We start from the raw sequence: 17,393 nt of genomic DNA, 5'->3' as shown, positions 1-17,393 counted from the left end.
CTATTAAATAACTAGATGAATCACATTTGTTCATTGTCCCACAAATAAGTACTGATCACCCACCTAGTGTTAGGTATGGTATAAGATTTTAGGAAAAGAATGTTAAGACATGCATGGCTCCTGCACTCCTGTGTCTTACATATCAGTGTGGGGAAAAGACCCCAAAAAACCAACAATTAACCAAAAAAACTTCAAAATGTGGTAAGTGCTATGAAAGAAGTATCACGTTCAAGCCAAATTATAGCAGAGGAGGGAAATATGCTGGTTACAAGTGGAGAGGTTACATGGGACAGCGATCAGTATTATTGTAATCTGAATTCCAGGTAATGAGGATTTTAAAACATTTAAAATGTTCACTTTTATTGTTATAATTTGTTAAAACACTTCCTCAGTTAATAAATTGGCTGTGCTGCAAAATTATAGATTTTTTTATAGGTTAATTGATGGCTTTCTATAAGATCAGAATAAAATATTAACTCCTTGCCACAGTCTATAAACCTCTGCGTTGTTGGGCTTTTCATACTCTCCTTAATCTCACTCTTTCGTATGGTTTACTACTGTCCAGCTATAGTGATCCCACAGATATGAATAAGAAAAATAAGCTGGATTTTGCCTCAGGGTCTGTTTTCCTTTCTTGGACTATTCTTCCTCTTGCTCTTGGAATGGCTGTCTCCTTTTCCTCTGAATTTAGTATGTGAAGTGAAAGTGAAGTTGTTCAGTCGTGTCCTGCTCTTTGCGACCCCATGGGCTGTAGCCTACCAGGCTCCTCTGTTCATGGGATTTTCCAGGCAAGAGTACTGGAGTGGGCTGCCATTTCCTTCTCCAGGGGATCTTCCCAGCACAGGGGTCCAACCTGGGCCTCCTGCATTGCAGACAGACACTTTACTATCTGAGCCACCAGGTATAAATGCTTCTTTTTCATGGTCTTCAACCACCTTGTCTACAATGTTCATCTTCAACTATTTTCTGACTTTACATCTTGTTTTATTCATACTGCCCATCACAGTGTGTAAGTGTGTAATGTCACTTGCTTATTTACCTTCTTTTACTCATCTTTCCATTGGACTTGGGAACTGGGATCATGTCTATCTTGTTTACTGCACTCAGATATTGGCTGAATGCATTTGAAACTTGGAATCCATTTTCTCATAAAAACTTGTCACTGATGGCTGGGTTTCTAAGCTACCCAGCACTAGTTTTAATTTCTTACATTAATTTTTTTAGTTTTCACGTGCTGAAATTCAGAAACTCCTCTGTTTTTCCTGAGATGGTTTTCCTGGCAGTTGCCTCCTGGTCTCAGGTGTGATGGGTGGAAGGAAGAGAAGAGATGGATCTGTGGCAGTGTCAGCAACCTCTGACAAAGGGCAACATGTATCTGAATTTTTATTTGCAATCTTGTTGCTAGTAAGCGTCACAGAGATAGTGTTGCCAAATTGAAATATCCTTTTTACATGTATGTATTATATAATAACTAGGTCTAGGAAGGTTGGTCAAGATGTAGATTTTTCTTAAACAGAAACAGAAGGACAAAAATCTAGGTCAGAAGGGGAAAACACTTAAAATGAAAAGTATCCAGTTTATTATATAGTCCTGCCAAATGCTCAAACTTAAAACCATTAGGATCAGAAACTTGTAGCTGTTTATTGCCAAAAACAGGCCAGCATCCTCAATATGTCACTTTTTTTTTTTTTAACTATGGGAGAATGGGTCACTATAATAATAAAATATAAATTGAGTTGGCCAAACTTTTTATTCCCATTTAAGTGGAAATCTGTAAGAGCTGATTGATTATAGCTCGCCAAGTATGAAAATACATTATTCAGTTTGACTTCTGAAAATTTGGCCACTTGATAGTATGGTATTTTGGTGGTCATCGGTCTGTTATTTCATCATCCAAAATGATTTTGCAACCAGATGTTTGACATTATATAGATATTACTTTAAAACAGTTTAAATCAGTTTCTTTATGATACAATTGAGTGTGTGAAAGAATTCTTAGAAATAGTAGAAAATTAACTTTGGTTTGTCTTGGCTTGAAATTATTTTATTATTTTTATTTCAGAGCACTTGAGTTAGTTAAACTGGGCTTCTTTCGTGATTTCTGAAAGTGTAAGTCAGTTAATAACTACAGTAACTGTTCTCTAAACCAATTATTGAGATACAGGATTAACTGAGGTTTGGGATGCCACTTTAGATCATTAGTGACATTGGAATTAATTTATGGGAATAGAGAGAAGTCGTGGGCATATTTTGATACTAAGTTCATTGCTGAGTTGTCCTAGACTCTGTATCACATTCTATATTCCCATAGTGCAGCATTTCTGGGAATTTCGTACTGTGTTCTGGATAGCTTTCTGCCAGATCAAAGTACACCTGTGTTGGTCAAATGCCACTACCCTTTTAGTTCTGTTAAGATTTTTTTTTCTTTTTTAATCCTTTAATGGTTTCTCTTCCTGCTTACTAACCATGAGTTTCCTTTTCTCTTCATACTTAATCCTTTTAAGAAATTTTCTGCTTTCCAATCTTCAACTAGGCGTTAGCTTCCAAGTTAAAAAATTGAAATTTTGATATCTCACCCAAACTTCAGTCATTTGATTTTTGTCTAAAACATCTGTACATAAAAGTTGCATGTATGTCTTTCCTACTTTCATTCTGAGATCCCCTCTCATCTCATACCTCCCCAAAGCCAAAATAACTGATTTTCCTTCTAAACTCTCCTAAGTATTTCCTCTTGATTCCTCCTCGTAAGTAGAAATTACTTACAGATTTGACTGTCTTCATATTTCCATTTTTACCACCCTACTGTAGGCCCTCACCACTTCAAACCTTTGGTGTCACCATACTAATTTCTATATGTTATCAGCTTGTCATTGTTTTCTTACATTGGTTATTAACTTACATAATTATGTTATTTCTGATCCTTTCTAAGTCAGGTACAAGTACTTAATAGGTTTAAATTTAAGGTTTATAAAAAACCTTATGAGGGACAGGGAGGCCTGGCCTGCTGCAGTGCATGAGGTCGCGCAGAGTCGGACATGATTGTGTGACTGAACAACAACAACATCAACAGTCATCACTCGATGCACTTATAATTGTTTTTTACTACCTCAGTTTATCAGTTCACTCTGCTAACACATAAATACTGTCCTCTTAAAGTTAATTTTTTTCATTGTTGTTTATTCCCTCATGGAATATTATCTATATCCCTTTCCACTAAAAAGGTCTGTCTTTTAATTTAAACAGAAACCCGGTTTATATGAACCTCATTTAACAGCTGTGTGAACTTGGACAAGTTAATTAGCCTCTCTGTGCCTTAGTTTAACTTTCTGTAAAAACTGGAGTAATTAATAGTATTGCCTGAAAAATCCCATGGACCGAGGAACCTGGTAGGCTGAAGTCCATAGGGTTTCGAAGAGTCAGACACGACTGAGTGACTTCACTTTCACTTTTCACTTTCATGCATTGGAGAAGGAAATGGCAACCCACTCCAGTGTTCTTGCCTGGAGAATCCCAGGGACAGCAGAGCCTGGTGGGCTGTCATCTGTGGGGTTGCACAGAGTCGGACACAACTGAAGTGACTTAGCAGCAGCAGCAGCAGCAAGTGCTCAATAAGTATTAGCTATTCACATTAAATAAAAATCTAGTTTAAGACCCATTCTATTTAAGTCATTTCTCCAATATTAAGACTGGTTTACTAGTTGTCTTTGAGTGTGTCTTGGACCTCAGTTTCTGCATATGTGAAATGATCAGGTCATTATTAGGTTTTTTCCAATTTATACTATGATAGCAGTGTGAAATTGAAAAAAAAAATCATGAGCTTTGAAGTCTGGTAAGCTATAAGGTAACAGGAAGCATATTATTATTAAAATTCTTAATATTTTTCACATAAAGATGAGGTTATATGACTTCTTTTAGCTTTACACCAGTAAGAATTAGAACTAAAAGCAGATCCCTGTTTTTCTGATCCCTGTTTAATGTGTATTATTTTTTTGCCAGTTTGATTTTTTTTAATTTACTGACATTGATATAAATAGCGGCTGACAAATATATCTTTTTTTTCCTACCCCCAGGGAAAGACCATCCACCAAAAGCTATAAAACAAGATAAAGTATTCTCCTCAAATAAAAGAAAGCCAAGATCCATGAGTGGGCATCGGTCGACAAGGAAACGATGTGGAGATTCTCACCCGGAGTCCCCTTTGGGCTTCGGGCATATGAGTACTCCCGGGTGTGTATTAAATAAGTTGTTCCAGTTACCTACACCACCACTGTCAAGACACCAACTTAAGCGTCTAGAAGAACACAGGTATCAGAGTGCCGGACGGTCCTTGCTTGAGCCTTTGATGCAGGGGTATTGGGAATGGCTCGTTGGAAGAGTTCCCTCCTGGATCGCTCCAAATCTCATCACGATCATTGGATTGTCAATAAACATCTGTACAACTGTTTTATTAGTCTTCTACTGCCCTACAGCTACAGAGCAGGTAAGAGGAATTTCTTTTATAATAGATATAAACATTTATTGCATGCCAGAAACACTGTAATTGGGATTTTTAGGTCATTTTAGCTAAAGGTAAGATAATGTGACAGCTATTTGTCAGCTGTTTTAAAGTATCCTGTCGTATATACTATTAATAACTCTCATAACTACAACCTACTTTACATACACTATGCTTATGAGAGACCAGAAGCAAAGTGTGGACTCTGATGCCAGTAGATAAATTAATGTTAGTTGAGATTAACGTGAAGTATTCCTTTAAAATCAGTAAATCTCAATGCTTTACAAAAAGAATTTTATCCCCCTTTATTATGGCTAATAAAGTCTTAGCAAGGTTTAAAATGATCAGAGAGGAAAGTCTCTGGTAGGAAGATGGCACAGCTATAAATTAGTCATATTGAAAGTGTTCTCTTGATTTCCAGTGAGAGTTGTTGAATATCCCTTTTCGCTTCCTGTAAACATATCTGATAACCCTAGGTGTATCTCTGTCGTTCTGTTATTTTAACACAGCAAAAGAAAATAGAAGAAAGAAACGGTGTAATGTATTTCCTGCTCTGTATCTTGCTGTGGCTGCTGTTAAAAAAAGGAAACATGGTACTGCTGGGCATTCTCAAATACAAATGTCTTTGCTGCTCTTTCACTTTTACCTTCCCTCTACTCACTGCTTAAAACCAAAACTGAAACTCAGTGGGTAAATTGAAGTTATTTGGCTTCAAAATGTCCTTATCAAAAAGTTAACCAAGGTAGTTAGGTAGATGAAAGAGAATCAAAACATTTACTGTGCCAGAATGATCAGTACAGATAAGCCAAGAAGATAGAAGGTGATCCTCAAGTAAAGCTGTTGAAAGTGACTGTGTAAATCATAATGACTACAATGCTCCTTGTCTTGTTTTAAATTTGAAGTAATTTTTTTCAATGTAGTCTTTTTCAGTTGATTTTTTTTTTTTTGAGGTAAAATTATCACCATTTAATCCTTTATCCCTTTTTGTTTTCATTAATTCATTTGTTTCCACATATAGGTCTTAATGTAAAGTTATTGAGGGTCACAGTTACTGAGGGTCACAGTTACATATAAAACATATTTTTGTTTTTTGTCTTTTTCCAGATACTTATTTTCCCCTCGCCCTTGATTATCTTTAATTCCTCTTTTACTATACAGATACAATTCATACAGATTATATGGATATATTTCTGGTTTCTCCTCATTTTCTTAACTATCTTGCTTTACATCAATCTGGAAACAAAAAATAAACACCAATACAATTGTTTAAATATGTCTTGGGATTCTTTATCATATTTCCTTGGAGCTGTTTTTCCTGTGGATCACTTGAGGCTCTGACATCTCCTTCCAGAGGAATCTGGTCCAGATCTCACACATCCTTAGAGATACAACAGGGAAGTGGGTTGGTTCCAGATGAAACCTTCTAAGTCCTAAACTAGTTCCAGGAGAAAGATTAGGGAATGAGAGCAAGTTCAAGATTAGCTTGGCCACTAATAGTCATTTTTTGAACACCTAGACTGTACCAGGCACCATGTTCCCTGTAATACTTTTCCTCAGTCTCTTTTCTTAAGTGATTTGGAATTATTAGAGTAACCCTGGCATTAGTTAAATCTTTGGGAAACTTCCAGAATAGGAACTACGCTAATTTCAGAATGCTACTTTGAGAAATCAAGGTAGATTATGACTATAATAGTTTCCTGACTTATACATTCAGTGTATCAGACTCTTAACCCAGCTGAGACCGTACTTGCTCCTGAATGAGAAGGCTTTCTTCTTAAAACACCTCTGCGAGTTGTGAAATAATGGAAACAAAGAAGAAATAGATAAATATTAAACTGTTCTATGTATTCACAAGAAAAAAGAAAAGTCCAAAGATAAGAAGGCTTTGCTTCTCTCTCTTATATATGTAATTACCATCTTGGTGTTTTCTAGATGGTTGTTATTTAGTCACTAAGTTGAATCCAATTCTGTTCCAGGGTAACAGATTTCCCCATTAAAATCCTAAACCGCCCCCTCCCCCAAGAAGTTCCTTGTTTTTCTAGTCCCCTAAAGCAGTAGTGTTCAATAGAATTTTCTGTGATGATGATAGTGTTCTGTGTCTGTGTGATCTGATATGGAGGCCATAAATACTTACGGCTATTGAATATTTGAAATGTACCTAGCAGCTGAGGAACTGAATCTTTGGTTTATTTTAATGAATTTAAACTAAAATAGTCACAGATGGCTGGCTAATGGCCATTGTATAAAACAGTGCAGCTCTAGAGAATTACTGGATTCCTCTAGGAGTAAGAAGCAGTAAACCCAAGTTTAGAAGGGAGAGTTCTTAGTCACATAAGAGTAATCACTTAGTGGACTTCCCTGGTGGCTCAGTGGATAAGAATCCACCTGCCCATGCAGGGGACATGGATTTGATCCCTGGTCCGGGAAGATTCCACATGCCTTGGAGCAACTAAGCCGGTGCGCCGCAACTGCTGAGGCCACTCTCTAGAGCCCACTGGCTGCACCCACTGAGCCTACGTGCTGCAGCTACTGCTGCGTGCACACTAGAGCCAGTAAGCCACAGCTCCTCAGTGCACATGCTACAGCTCCTGAAGCCTGTGCGCCTAGTGCCTGTGCTCCGAAATAGAGGACACTGCAATGAGAAGCCCATGCAGCACAACTAGAGAGTAGCCCCTACTCTCCACAACTAGAGAAAGCCTGTGCACAGCAATGAAGACCCAGCACAACGAAAAATAATAATGAAAATCTTAAAAAACAAATACGTTTAAAAAAAAAAGATTAACCACTTAGTCCAGTGCTGCCATGTAAACTTGGTTACAAAATCACAGTTATTCTTTTCCAGGTTTGTAACTCGAGCTTGGGGGAGGTATATACGATAATCTTTTTAGCAGCCTCAGTGTTTTAAAATATGAGACTCCAAAAAAAAAAAAAAAAAACAGAAGATCTTTACCTTTAATAACTGAGTCTAAATAGGTCTCTGGGCTTCTCAGGTAGCTCAGTGGTAAAGAATCTGCCTGTCAATGCAGGAGATGTCGGTTTGATCCCTGTGTTAGGAAGATCCCCTGAAGAAGGAATTGGCAACCCACTCCAGTATTCTTACCTGAAAATTCCCACGGACAGAGGAGCCTGGCAAGCTATAGTCCATTGGGTTGCAAGAGTTGGACATGACTGAGCACCCACACACAAATAGATCTCTCTCAGGGAGATATCTCTTTGTAGTGCAGAATATACTGAATATTTTTTGCAGCTCTGAGTAGTATACTTTGCAGCTCTGAGCATTTAGTACAGTTAACTTGAAAACCAATATCTCAGAAAATATCTTGTGGTTATAAAATTGTTTTCATGGCCTAGGCATAGAAAAATAGGAAAAAATGATGCAAAAAACTCTTTCACTTTCTTACAGAGAACGTACCAAATAGAAGCTCTCTTTTTTAATGCATCACATTTAAATTCAGTTTTAGTGGTTTAGTTTCTGTCTGACAAAAGAGAAATTGTTTCTTGAAAATGTGACCATAATAAGTATTTGAAAAGTAATATAAGCACTCTGTCTAATAAGTAGATCATTATTTCCGTAGTGTTGCTTCATGAAACAGTGAAAAAAATAAGTCACATGCTCAAATACATTTGGGAAATGGCAGCATGTTGTATCCTCCTTGAACATGCACAATATGCATTAGCAACCTTAAGGCCTGGAAGCAGTCCTGCAGTGGAAAAATCGGTTTAACATTGTTTAATCCAGTGTTTTCCAACTGAGTTTAACATGGAAATTTTCTTTTTGAACATCTTCAAAAATACAACTTAGGAAAAACCTTATTAGCTATTCATTAATTGATTCTTAGAGTCTAAATGTTAGGAGGAATCTTACACAAGTTACCTAATCTAATCTCGCATGGCATTTCTGTATTACCCCTGTGAAGTAGTTACCCAGCATCTGCTTGAGTATCCCTGCAAAACAGGGAATTTAATTCTCTCATAATTTTGATTGTTTTGAAAAGTTTTTCACTATGTAGCACCTGGATCTTCTCTCCCATAGCTTCCAACTTCTCTGGAGAATGAAGATAACATATCTGCAAGTAAAAATATACTCGCCAAACATAATATTAATATGTCTTGTTACTGTTTTTTAAATTTTATTTCACAGGCACCCCTGTGGGCGTATATTGCTTGTGCATGCGGCCTTTTCATTTACCAGTCTTTGGATGCTATTGATGGAAAACAGGCAAGAAGAACTAATAGTAGTTCTCCTTTGGGAGAACTTTTTGATCATGGGTGTGATTCACTATCGACAGGTATTATTGATTTTTTAATGTGAATGATTAACAATGTTAAAAGGAATATGAAAACAATGATAAGATAAATAACAGGCTTGTGATATTATAGTAGTTATCAGAAGTGATTTTATATTAAGTTTTAATATTGTCAAAAAATATAAAGCTGGTTAATACTTGTTCATTATTTGATGATATCAGGAAATTTAGAAATTAATTTCTACCTAAGTTATTTTTAACCCTAAATATTATTGTTTTGGCACCTGTTGTTTTTAAATTCTTAGGGCATAATTGTTATCATGAAAGAAATCTCAAATTATAGATGAGAGTTCAGTAATGGGAGACTAAGAAATTCATAGTCTTTGTATTTTTGTTTTTGCCTTTTTCAAGTTTTTATTAAGATATAATTCACTTACTATAAAATTCATCCTTTTAAAGTGTACAATTTAGTGACTTTTAGGGTAGTCACAAAATTATGCAACCGTTGCCATTATCTAATTCCAAAGTGAAAAGTGAAAGTCGCTCAGTCGTGTCTGAGTCTTTGCTACCCCATGGACTATACAGTCCATGGAATTCTCCAGGTCAGAATACTGGAGTGGGTAGCTGTTCCTTCTCAAGGGGATCTTCCCAACCCAGGGGTCAAACCCAGGTCTCCCAGGCGGATTCTTTACCAGCTGAGCCACCAGGAGAGCCCAAGAATACTGGAGCGGGTAGCCTGTCCCTTCTCTAGGTAATCTTCCTGACCCAGGAATTGAACTGGGGTCACCTTCATTTCAGGTGGATTCTTTACCAGCTGAGCTACCAGAGAAGCCCTCTAATTCCAAAACATTTTGTCAGATGTCAATTTTTTCCTTTCCACTCCAAAAGGGAATCATTTGCTAGTAGTCACTCTGCATTCCCTACTTCCCCTAGGTCCTGGTAACCACTAACTTACTATCTCTATGAATTTGCCTGTTTTAGACATCTCATATGAACACTTAGTAAATTTAGCCATTATTTCAACTCTAAAGATATTTCTGAATTCTGATTCTACTCCAGGTTATATTAGCTATTAATTTTGTACTGGTAGATAAATGTTGATCAGTTTTATAAGATAGTCTTTAATTTAAATGGATATTATACAGACATTTGGAATTTGATTGTAGACTTAGACTGTAACTGTGATAGTGGGCTTCAATGAAAAGACTAAAAAAAAGTACACTAAGGTGCTAGCAAAAGATGAATTACTATAATTAGATTGTATGTGGTATGTCTTTATTTGTACCATTTAAAGAATAATAATTTAGTACTTCTTTAGAGGGAAAAAAGAGATTTAGAAATTAAATGACAGTTTCTAACTAGTCTTCCTTTCAAGAACTCTATTCCCCCTGACTCCCCACCTTGCCACATACTCCTCCCAACACACTTATTTTTTTATTTAGTTCTTCAGTTGGTTTCTTGTCATTTGGCACAGTGTTTAAAATATTTTTAAAGAGGCAAACAAAAACCCTTGATGGTTTTACTTTGTGAACTCAGATTCACAAATGTAAGCGTATGTTAAAATCATTGTTTGGTTGTATCCTGGTAGCAGCTTGCTTAGCAGAGGGGAAGGAACAGATAAGTTCATGTAACTCTTAAGAAAAAGCTTCTACTGAAGATGCTGGTTGGGCATCTTGAAAAACTATTATAATTTAATTTGGTAACAGCAGTATGATAGTTGTTCTGTTTTTTTTTTTTCTAAGTGGTAGTCATTTTTGCATTGTAGTTTGAGTTCAAAACTTTTATGGGCAGTCCTTTTTTTGTTTGTTTTTAATGTATATTACCCATAGTGAAATCTGCTAAATAAAAAAGATTGCTATCTAAAGCCAGTGAATTATCTAGGCCTTTGTCTTTCTTTCTTTTTTGACTTTCTGCCTTATAATTTTTCACTGCTCACTAGTACTCTATCATTGAGTTGATGGAATACAGACATACCTCAGATGTATTGTGGATTCAGTTTCAGACCACTGCAATAAAGTGAATATTGCAATAAAGTGAGACACAAGTTTTTTTGATTTCCTAGTGTATGTAAAACTTATTTTTACACTACACTTTAGTCTGTTAACTGTGCAATAACATCATTTCTGAAAAATGTACATTATTTAATTAAAAAATACTTTATTGATTTAAAAAAATGCTATCATCTGAGCCTTCAGCAAGTTGTAATCTTTTTTGCAGTAGTAACATGAAAGATCACTGATTAGAAATCATGACAAATGTAATAATGGAAAAAAATTGGAAGTATTTTAACGATGACCAAAATGTAACACAGAGATACTAAGTGAGCTAAAACTGTTGAAAAGAAAGTGGCACTGATAGACATGCAATGCAAGGCTGCCACAAACCTTTAATTGAAAAAAAAAAAATGCAATATCTGGAAGCACAGTATTTGTAAAGTGTAATAAAACGAGATATGCATATATTCCAAAAAAATGCTAAAGTATTTTAGTTGCTTTCAAGAAGTTTGTTTTCACCTAGTGGTATAGTGAAATAACAGATTGAAGTTACAGGGTAAATGTTAATATAAAAGACTATAGCCTGCTTTCCTGTTTCGTAAATGACTGAAAAAAGATTAAACATTCATAGCATGTTTTCTTTTTGCTTCATCTAAAATCATTACGGAGATCAGTCCTGGGTGTTCTTTGGAAGGACTGATGCCAGAGCTGAAACTCCAGTACTTTGGCCACCTCATGCGAAGAGTTGACGCATTGGAAAAGAATCTGATGCTGGGAGGGACTGGGGGCAGGAGGAGAAGGAGATGACAGAGGATGAGATGGCTGGATGGCATCACCAACTCAATGGACATGAGTTTGCGTGAACTCCGGGAGTTGGTGATGGACAGGGAGGCCTGGTGTGCTACAATTCATGGGGTCGCAAAGAGTTGGACACAACTGAGCAACTGAACTGAACTGAACTGAAAATCATTACCAGCTTAGTTAATGTTTGTTAATCAGATTGTTTAGTTTTCATTGTAATCTTTCTTTTTCAGTTTTTGTGGTTCTTGGAACTTGTATTGCAGTACAACTGGGGACAAACCCTGACTGGATGTTTTTTTGTTGTTTTGCTGGGACATTCATGTTCTATTGTGCACACTGGCAAACATACGTTTCTGGAACATTACGATTTGGAATGTAAGTAACACTTAATGGTGTGTGCTTTTTCTCTCTCAGATATGAAGAATGTTGCTTATAGATGTTTAAGTATTAGAAATCAATCAAATCACTAATAAATAAAAGAAACTTTCATTATTTTATCATGTGTCCTTCTGTCACACTGTTTAAAAGGAAGTATTAGAAACTCCCAACCAATATTTTTAAAGTGAAATAATAGCCCCTTCATTCATATCCAACTGTATTTCCCTCAAATTCATTTTTCTTTTTCCCCTCTGTTATTCATTTTAATACTGTGTTTTATTTTGACCTATGAAGTTGTATTTGCAGGAAAGAAAAGATAGTTTATAAGAGCAACTCTTTAAATATCATAGCTTAATTAGATTTTACTCTCTTCACATTGTTTTTATTGATGAGTCTATAAATATCTAAGCTCTTGATATTTTAGTGGATATGAGCACACCATATAGATTATTACTGCCAGCAAAATGCTTAAGAATTTAAAAAATGAAATAGGAACTTTCTTTAAACTCCAAAATGAATAGTTCCTACTTGATGATTAGTGCTTTTCTGTAAATATTGTGTGTGTGTGTGTGTAAATATTAATGAGTAAGCCAGTCTTGGAAAGGTTAGGATGGAATTCACCAACTGGTGTTTAAGTATTACGGATCTGATTTACACTACTGTAGTTAGTCTTTTATCTTTTTCCTGGTGTAGGTTAAATGAAAAAGAACGTGAGAAAAGACTCTGAAAACTTCATGGAATATCATAATAAAAATCTCTGATGTGAAGTAATAGGAGACCATCTTAACCAAGTCTTTCATTAAGACAAATCATTAATGGATTTTAAAATTTTAGGTCACTGATAAACTTAGTTTTCTAGTCCTTGAAAAAGCCAGAATGCATAGAAATTTAGCTGTCCCTACAAGTTCTCTTCAGGTGATTTTTGCTAACCTTATTTAAATAGGATTTAAGATGTTCTTATGACAGTAAATGAATAATTAATAATAATTTGAATGTTAACTAAAAGACATGTCTTGGAATGACTTAAAAATAGAGGGATTTAGAGAATGTGTGTAAAGCACAGCTTAAGTGACAATAGTGGCCATGAGTTTCTAATTGAAAACTGTATTCTGTGCATTCATCAACAGTTTATAAAATGATCTATGCTCAGAAAATATAGAAGATATTAGATACTTTAAAAAAAGCAGTAATCAAAAATATTATGTACAGATTTTTTTCAATATTTTCATAGTTTCATTGTGATCTCAGTAATGTTTTCATAGTCTTTATCTGCATTAGGTAAAAACCACAAAATATAAAGGACTAATAAGATCACTTGATTTGCCCTAATTCAGTTTTAATTGTTAGTGATGTTATTGTTTTCAAAAATAGCAGAATTTGTAGTACTTGGGTTTCACATAGTTTATGTTTCATCGGTTATTATGTTAGGGTTAACTTTCAAACCCTTATTTTGAAAGCTTATTTATTATTTAGTCCTAATTTATTTTCTTTCCCTTTCAAGTAAAGCAGCACCAGTCTTACGGTGTGGGAAGTGAAGAAAGGAAAGAAAATGAACCATGGAGCAGGGGAAGAGTTAAATAGACAGTATTTTTAGGAATGATTTGCTGTGACTGCTTTCTTTTTGCCAGTCTTGAAATTTCCCATGTGGTATATTCCTTTGATGAAATACATACTTGGAGAATTGCAGGCAGTTCTATATTGTTAAATCATAAGATGCCTGTAAGGGTGTGGTAGGAGATAAGGCTGGAGAAGAACCGGAAAATCACGGGCCTTCTGTGTTCTGCCAAGAAATGAGGGCTTTTCATCCTCAATCAGTGGAGAACCTTTGCAGGAAATAAGAAAAGATCAGTCTGGCAACAGTTTGGAGGGTGAATTGGAGAGGGCTATGACAGAAGTTAGATCCTTTAGGAGGCATTAACGTAATTAAATATGAGGAATGATGAAATCTGAACTAGCACAGTCACAGTACTATTGTAGAGAAAGGGGCAACTTCTCTGACCGTCCAGTGGTTGGTACTTTGCCTTCCAATTCAGGGAGTGTGGGTTCAGTCCTGGTTAGGGAGCTAACATACAACATGCCTTGTGTCCAAAGAACCAAAACATGAAACAGAAGCAGTATCATAACAAATTCAATAAAGACTTTAAAAATGGTCCACATCAAAAAATCTTAAAAAAAAAAAAAAAGACAAGAAAGGGATATGTTGGAAAGAAACTTAACAGGTACAAACTGTAGGCCATAGTCTGTATATGAATATGGAGAATGAATGAGAGAGCAGAGGTTGGAATGAGTCCCATTTCCCCTTCTAGGGTGGCTGAATGAAAGATGGGAAAAGGAACCTATTTGGAGGAATAGTTTTCTCTAGAACATGTATGTGAGGGAGAGGAACCTATTTGAAGAAATAGTTTTCTCTAGAACATGTATGTGAGGGATTTTAGACATCCAAACAGAATGAGAATAGCAGAAAATGTAGAGAGCAAGCCTAGAAAGAAGCCTGTGAAAATTATTGAACAGCCAGAGTAGGAGGAGGCATACCAGAAAGAAAAGCCAGAAGAGGGATGAATTTCAAAAGAGAACGATGCTAAATGCTGCCAAGACTCAAAATGAGGCCATACTGTAGGGAATAGAAGTGAATGGAATTATGAGCTGTATCTTTGCTCTGATCACTGAAATCTGATTTGCTAAAAGCTGCCTTGCACAGAGTATCAATACCTTTCACATCTAGACAGACCTCTGTCTTGACAGTGCTTCTGGACTAAGCAAGTAGAGATCTGATGGAGATAAGTACTGCTAATTGGAACCCTTCTTAACCCAGTTTATACCTTTCAAACTTTTCCTAGCCCTGGATATGAAAAACTGAGGGAGGGATATGGCCTTAGATTAGAACTTCATAGAAGCATAGGTTAGGAGGAAAAGAAAAATTATGAGTTGAAGCTCATGGATAAACATTTGCAAAATAGTCTTTTAATTGTTCATGCATTATATTAAATGAAAGAGTTCATATTTCTTAAGGCCTAAGCCTTCTATATCTAGATACTTTTAAATATATAACTTGTATGTATAGAATCATTTTTATAAATTAAATGCTTAGAAACCCTAAACAATCTTTAATAAAACTATATTTATATAAAATGAAGGCCTTAAAAAATCTTACACATTGTAAAAGGTAAAACCATTAAATTACTATTTCAGGGAAAAAAAATACTCAAGTTATCTTTTCAGAAGAGAACAAAAGAAAAAAATTGTAATAGATTGAACTCATGCCAGTGTCTTTCCTCAGGTGTTATCTCTATATTATCTGCATATCAGCTTTGGTAAGGCCCATGACTTTAGTGAGCCTCATTTCCCAACTTGTAGGAGTTTTGATATCTAAGGTTCCTTCTTTGAATCTATTACTTTTAAAGATATTATTTCAGCTTATGGCATTTTTCAGTTCATACATCTAGGGTTTCACATTTACATTAACCAAAAACCTGGCCACCAACATTTATTCCTATGCAAATAAATAACTTATGACTTTTTCCTTGTCTGTAGTTAATTGAAAAAAATTACTAGGCTATGTATTTACTGATAGTCTGACAAATCAAGTTCATCTTCTTATCCAAATAACCTCTAAAGAATAAGTACTCAGAGACCTCCTACCTCCAAGTAATTAAAAATTGTTGTCTGTTAATACATAATCTACTTTCTGTGGATTAAGAATTAGGAAATTTCCTATATATAAAATAGATAAACAAAAAGATCCTACTATATAGCACAGGGAACTATATTCAATACCCTGTAATAAACCATAATAGAAAAGAATATTAAAAAGAATATGTGTATTATATATATATAACATATTTTATATATATATAATGTTAAATCTTGTATAACTGAATCACTTTGCTATACAGTAGAAACTAACATGACATTGTCAATCAACTATACTTCAATAAAAAATAAAAGAAGAAGGAAATTTCCTATTGAATGCCTGTATAGGATCTACCTGTCTTTAAATGTTTAAGATTTATCACATGAATTATTTAGTACCAGAGATTTTCCTTTTAGTTTCTAGTTCCTGTTTTTTTCCCCCCTCAGTAATAATTAATTCAGTTGGACTTGCCCATTTAAGTTTTATGAAATTATTATAGGTAATACTTCCTTGGTGGCTCAGACGGTAAAGCGTCTGCCTACAATGCGGGAGACCTGGGTTCAGTCCCTGGGTTGGGAAGAACTCCTGGAGAAGGAAATGGCAACCCACTCCAGTATTCTTGCCTGGAAAATCCCATGGACGGAGGAGCCTGTTAGGCTACAGTCTATGAGGTCACAAAGAGTCGGACACGACTGAGCGACTTCACGTTCATACTAAAATTTATTATTTTATATTAATTATTATAACTATTATTTATATTAATGTAAAACCTAGACTGTGGTTTGGACTCTCAGATCATCAGGTAAAATCATAGACTTCTTTCTTATTGTCATTCCTAAGTTCTTAATTTTTATTGTGTAGTTTTTATTGAAGTCTCTTCTATACTGCCTCTCTTTTTCTGTCACCATGTGTTCCAAAACTTCTTTAGTGATTGCATTGGATGTTTTAATGATTTTTATGACTAATAAAGTAATCCCATACAGTAGAGAGATATAATGCTTATGAGGAATTAAGAGAGAGGAAGAAGAATAAGATTCTAGACTAGAGATTATCCGGAAGCAGGATAGATAGATGGCCAATTTGATTTTTGCTCTGACCGTATCAAAAGAAGTCACACTTTCACTTTCCTACCTGCCCTTTCTACATCCATGTGATAAATTTTACTGAGCTTGCAAAGGCAGGAGCAGAATGAGGTACGGAGAAGTAAAGGGGTGTCAGATGATTAGTGGTTTTGCAGACACATAGATGACTGTCCATTGGGGTTCCTGGGAAGTATTTTTATCCACCGGGAAGTCTGGGTAGGTTCTGGCACTGAAGGGACCTATGTCACAGACAGCGTGATTATTTTTGGCAAGCAGTATTCAACATTCCTAGGTAACTGAGCACTGACTGTGTGTTTTTAGTTCCATTGTTTCCAACTGCCTATTTGTAAGTCATTTGTTCAGTGTATTAGTTTTGATTTTTAAACTTCTATACTATTTTGATTTGGGTAAGAATACCTGTATGCATAAGGATAATAATAGTGCTGTATAAATTGTATCATTGAATCTTTAGATGTCTTTATAAGGAGAATGCTGCCTTGTAAATCTGTTTTTGCTCCCTTGTTTTCGTAGCACTCTTTAGCAAAAGTTCTGAGTAAAGTTACTTTGAAATGTTTGTTTCCTTATGCATAGATTGGATGTTACAGAGTCCCAGATCATAATTATAATATGCCAGCTTCTCACAGGAACCCTGGGACCTTGGTTCTGGAACTTCACGGTAACTGCTAGAATATACATGCTGTCCAATGAACAGTGGCGTGAACTCAATAAAGACGGCACCTTTGTCATGCACAGAGTAATTAAAAA

General features: G+C 35.5%; 1 protein-coding gene across 2 annotated transcripts in view; it reads left to right on the top strand.

Moving 5' to 3' along the window:
- CEPT1 (choline/ethanolamine phosphotransferase 1) overlaps window positions 1–17,393 on the top strand; it is a 36,483-nt gene that overhangs the window by 2,396 nt on the left and 16,694 nt on the right. Inside the window, exons 2-5 of one of the 2 annotated variants that reach the window (XM_019956865.2) lie at window positions 4,071–4,480; window positions 8,637–8,784; window positions 11,771–11,912; window positions 17,220–17,304. In XM_019956865.2, coding sequence (XP_019812424.1) covers window positions 4,142–4,480; window positions 8,637–8,784; window positions 11,771–11,912; window positions 17,220–17,304 — 714 coding nt within the window. In that variant the 5' untranslated portion in view covers window positions 4,071–4,141. The remainder of the gene's footprint in view (window positions 1–4,070; window positions 4,481–8,636; window positions 8,785–11,770; window positions 11,913–17,219; window positions 17,305–17,393) is intronic. The other variant, XM_019956864.2, reaches the window with a different exon arrangement.

This window comes from Bos indicus, chromosome 3 (genome assembly GCF_029378745.1).
Source record: "Bos indicus isolate NIAB-ARS_2022 breed Sahiwal x Tharparkar chromosome 3, NIAB-ARS_B.indTharparkar_mat_pri_1.0, whole genome shotgun sequence".
NCBI classification, from domain to species: Eukaryota; Metazoa; Chordata; class Mammalia; order Artiodactyla; family Bovidae; genus Bos; species Bos indicus.
This window is presented reverse-complemented; position numbering and strand designations above follow the sequence as displayed.